The sequence below is a fragment of the Etheostoma cragini genome, chromosome 8 (assembly GCF_013103735.1).
Source record: "Etheostoma cragini isolate CJK2018 chromosome 8, CSU_Ecrag_1.0, whole genome shotgun sequence".
In the NCBI taxonomy this organism is placed as follows: Eukaryota; Metazoa; Chordata; class Actinopteri; order Perciformes; family Percidae; genus Etheostoma; species Etheostoma cragini.
The window spans coordinates 10,597,693-10,602,528 of NC_048414.1; the positions used below are offsets into that span (position 1 = coordinate 10,597,693).

General features: G+C 39.0%; 1 protein-coding gene across 1 annotated transcript; it reads left to right on the forward strand.

The window, feature by feature from the left end:
- Window positions 1-590: 590 nt before the first annotated feature.
- Window positions 591-4,328, forward strand: ctsh (cathepsin H). The gene is made up of 12 exons (XM_034878269.1): window positions 591-833; window positions 1,013-1,044; window positions 1,278-1,383; window positions 1,474-1,544; window positions 1,632-1,736; window positions 2,271-2,357; window positions 2,474-2,529; window positions 2,625-2,706; window positions 2,810-2,878; window positions 2,959-3,065; window positions 3,955-4,080; window positions 4,169-4,328. The coding sequence occupies exons 1-12, from the start codon at window positions 761-763 to the stop codon at window positions 4,236-4,238; spliced, it is 984 nt and encodes a 327-aa protein (XP_034734160.1). The 5' UTR covers window positions 591-760; the 3' UTR covers window positions 4,239-4,328.
- The last annotated feature ends 508 nt before the right edge of the window (window positions 4,329-4,836 follow it).

The window sequence follows — 4,836 nt, forward strand, 5'->3', positions numbered from 1 at the left end:
TTGTAATATAGTCTGCTGTGCATGTCATTGCTCCGCTGATATGGTGGCTCTCATTCAGACCGTCTGACAGACACAGGGACCCATTTGGGTCTCTGGTCTCTGACAAAGTTGAGATAAGGCTGTACGCTGCTCATTAACGGAGGTCTGCACGGATGCAACGCGTCACTGTCCCCAGCAGAGCGAGTCCGCTAACATGAACTGAAGTTGCTACATTAGCCGCGCTGCTCACCTCTATTTACACAGAGAGAGTGGTCACGAAGCGACGGACGGTCTGTGATACTCAGAGCACATACCTGAAGCCAGGGAAATGCACATGGGATGGATCGTAAAAAACATGTTCTCAGTTAATTGCGACATTTCGAAACTTCCACAAACAGGGAGCGCTCTTGAACCGCCTCACAGTCTCCGAAAGCACAACTAGTCGATCGCGAGTGGCTCAATAGGTAGTTCTATGAATAAACTCATCTTTCAGAAATTTGACCGACCGGACTGACACTTCAGCGTGAGAAATCGGGGGTGTGGCGTGTGAGCGTGTGAAACCAGTCAAATGCGTGTGTCTCACGGCCAATGCGTGAGAGTTGGCAGCCCTGGACGCTAGCCTAAGAGGAAGAAAATAAAGTTTGCCTATTCATTCACTGACATTTATTTTGGTCAGTAGGGGGATTTGAACAGGCAGGAGCAGTTTACCTCGTGATTTTCTATCTCACTTCACTTCACTTCACTCGCTCTCTGTTGCACCGACTTCAGCTGATAAGCGATCATGATGAACACTTGTTTGCTTTTGTTTGCTTTGCTGTCGGCAGCTTCAGCTTTTCACCTGTCGTCTGAACAAGGTAAGCTGCTGTGATCGTACATTTTTTTGTTTTGTTTACAGTACACTTACTTTTCACTTACAGTAGCCTACGTTGAATTGTGTAACCATTGGTGTTAGCTTTCACTTTCATAGTTGTTGAATCTGTTATCATTGTTTAATTCCCTGTATTACATTGGCTGCATTTTGACATGTTTTCAGACGAGTTTCACTTCAAGTCATGGATGGCACAGGTACGTTATGTAACAGTTATATCAATCAAACGCTGTGTAACCAATGTGTACAGTATATGGTTATGAGAGGAAGTTACCTACAATGAAAAATCACTGTCTCTGAAGTGTGATTTCAAGTGCGAGCTACGTACATGTTTGCAACTAGAAGCTGATCACTATTCATGGATGCCCATAATTTATCTTAAATATAAAGGCTATGTAGCAATATTAACAGCAGTAACCCCCATGTACAGCACAACAGAGTGTACAGCACGGAGGAGTACTATGAGAGACTCCAGATATTCACTGAGAACAAGAGGAGGATTGACAAACACAATGAAGGAAATCACACATTCACAAGTAGGAACAGCATGTTATTGCATTTTCTTTCTTTTTTTTCACATGGTCCATAGTAAAATATTTTGGGCTTTGTTTCATCTTTTCCTGCAGTGGGGCTGAACCAGTTTTCAGACATGACATTTAGTGCATTTCGAAAATCTTTCCTCTGGTCTGAGCCACAGGTACAGTATATCCGTACATAGAGGAAGTTGTATCCATAGATGTTTTTATAACAGAAGGGCTTTTATCTAGCATACTGTGCTTTACAGAACTGCTCTGCTACCAAGGGGAACTACTTCAGCAGCAACGGACCACATCCAGACTCCATTGACTGGAGAAAAAAAGGGAACTATGTGACAGATGTTAAGAACCAGGTGAAGTTTCACTGCACATCCACACACACATTTTATTTCCAGTTATTGATCTTGAAGGTTACAGTACATTGATGCAGGGTAAAAGAGTTTCTGGTGATAACTGATCACTCCAACTATTTGTCAAATTGCCAAATACATACGTGTCAACACTGGAAAGTGAACAAATAAAATATTTTTAAACAAATAAATGAAAAAATAAGTTTAATTGGCAGTTTAAAGTTGCAGATTGATTGATCTAATAGCACATCTCATTCCCTGTTATTGCAAACCAGTAAACTAGGCCTATGTTTATTTCTTGAACAGTAATTTAAGAAACAGTACACTATGACTAAGTGACTAAATAAGAACGTTAATTACTGCATGCATTGCAGTAATTGCTGGACTGGTATTATCAGTTAATGTTATTAGCTGTACCTGTTCTTTTCCGGCTGTGACTTCTCAACATGTTTTCTGTAAAGAAAAAAATGGCCTTTGAATCTGTTTTATTCCATAAATCACATGGCTTATTGTGTAACCTTTTTTTCTTCATCAAAGGGGTATTGTGGTAGTTGCTGGACCTTTTCCACAACCGGCTGTCTGGAGTCTGTTACCGCCATCAGCACCGGCAAGCTTGTACCACTGGTGACAATCTTTCCCTTCACTTTCAAACTGTTGCCCTTGTACAAAAATATAGATCCAACGTGATAGTGAGTGCAGGTTATTAACGGATATATTTTCACTTACTACTAATTACTTAGTCAGAACAACAGCTGGTTGACTGCGCTCAGGACTTCAACAACCATGGATGTAACGGGTGAGAGTCAAACTTTACGTTTCCTTAATCTTTTGATAATTTTCCTGCATCACCATGGACACAATTTTATAACAAGATCTCAATGTGTTTCCTAGCGGCCTTCCCAGTCAAGCATTTGAATACATTATGTACAACAAGGGACTGATGACAGAGGAGGACTACCCATACACAGCTTATGTAACGGAATAATTTGCCATTCCCACAGTATAAACAAAACTAAATAATAAGTAAACTGATTTTGAAGTCACATATTGAATGGCTTTCTTTTCTTAAAATCAAGGAAGCTACTTGTGCGTACAAACCAGAACTAGCATCTGCGTTTGTCAAGGAGGTGATGAACATTACCGCGGTGAGTGAACATCAATATCTCTCCTCCAGATAGATGTCTTTATTGAACGGCCTGTGGTTGATAACGTTTTTCTGTTTCAGTATGATGAGATGGGGATGGTGGACGCTGTCGCTACACGCAATCCTGTCAGCTTGGCCTTTGAAGTGACCGCTGACTTCATGCATTACTCCCAGGGCGTGTACACCAGGTTAGCAGACATCACGGGAATTTTGTCATGTATTCTCTTGGAAATTGATTTGTCTGTCAGTTTTCATGCTTACACTTATACTGTAAACTGGTGATCAATAAACATGAGTGGGGAGAGTATACCATCTGATACAGTCTGCAAAGACACAGCCCAATATATAGTAATATATACTATGCTAAATAGTTAATACAAAGTATACAGAATTTGCTTCCATAGATGGGGAACTGGTTAATCTAGTGTTTTTTCCATTCTGGTTTTCTCTAGCTTTGAGGTGTAGCTCACATCACTAAATAAATGTCCACATACAGGTGACTCTGTCTTTACAAAAAGCCCACACATGCTCCTGGTTTTCTTATAGAAATATATACCTTAGAACCTTAAAGAATATTTTACAAGTTAAAATCCAACTCCCTCCAACTAAGACGCGGGACACAGATATAATAGCGCAATCACAGGCGCAATCTGTTTCTTCTTTAGTAACATTTTCCCTCATTTAGCAGTATCAGATAACCCTGCAATTTAGACACATGCATAAATATATAATAATACACAAGTGTTTGCTCGCTCACTTGTGCTTTCAACAACATGAATTGAGTTTAATTAGGATCAAATTTAATGGAATATACTGCACTTTTTAGAGTTAAAAATGTAACCAAAACAGGAGAGGTGAGGCAAGGCCAAATTTACCACATGGATAAGGATTGGAAAAAATGTGGCTAATATATATTTATTATAACATTTTGTCTGCACTATGCGTTTAAAGCACCCATACAAAGACCTGTTTTTGTCAGTAAAGCTGTAAGACCTGAAAGTGGTTAGTTCCTCATTCTTTATCGAAACAGTCATGTTAATAAAGTTGGATCTAACTCACTTCTCTTCCTTCTTTCAGCACTAAATGCCACAAGACCACAGACAAGGTGAACCATGCTGTGTTAGCAGTTGGGTATGGACAGGATAGTGGCACTCCTTACTGGATAGTAAAGAACTCATGGGGAGCCGGCTGGGGGATTGGCGGGTAAGTCTTCTATTTAATCACATACAGGGAAATATTACTAAATGTATTACAACCAGAGGAAGATAATAACAATGTTCTTCTCTTACAGATATTTCCTTATTGAGCGTGGAAAGAACATGTGTGGACTTGCTGCCTGCTCTTCTTTCCCTGTGGTGTGATTTCTGCATGATAGCAAACTGTAAAAGGGCTGAAAAGGGAGCAGAGAGCAGAGTCCAGGTTTCATTTTATAATCAAGATTTTTTTTTTTTTTTTTTTTTACATAATCAGTATGCTACTGTTCTTTTATGTACAGTGTGTTTTTGCACAATGGAATAAATCTTAACCTCCAGTGAAAGACAATGATAGTCTGGATTAAGTAATATTAATCAATAAATTGGAAGGTCATATTAATCAATAAATTGGAAGGTATCAATTAAATTCCAATCATTCAATTCATTGTAGTTAAATTAAAAATAAAATCTATTGTATCTTTTTTTGTTTGAGTCTTTCATCACAATATATTGCAGCTGTGTGCTAGTGTAATCCATGATGACATCCATAATTTCACATAACGCATTGTATGTTAACATAAAGTCATTTGGTGGTTAAAATATTGACATCATATTGAGTCAAAGATCATTGGGCCGGGTAGAAATATTACAATTCTGTGTATTTACATCCCACTATCTCAACGGTATATGTTAAGTTGACTGACTTGCGCAGGCTTAACATGACGTGGAAGTATAAGCGGAGCGTTTGTTCCATGAAGTCATTTAT

Bases quoted from the DNA above. Each gene is read 5' to 3' on its own strand.
- ctsh (XM_034878269.1), top strand. From the start codon at position 761: ATGATGAACACTTGTTTGCTTTTGTTTGCTTTGCTGTCGGCAGCTTCA. The intron at 834-1,012 runs GTAAGCTGCTGT...ACATGTTTTCAG, and splicing joins TCACCTGTCGTCTGAACAAG to ACGAGTTTCACTTCAAGTCA. The intron at 4,081-4,168 runs GTAAGTCTTCTA...CTTCTCTTACAG, and splicing joins GCCGGCTGGGGGATTGGCGG to ATATTTCCTTATTGAGCGTG.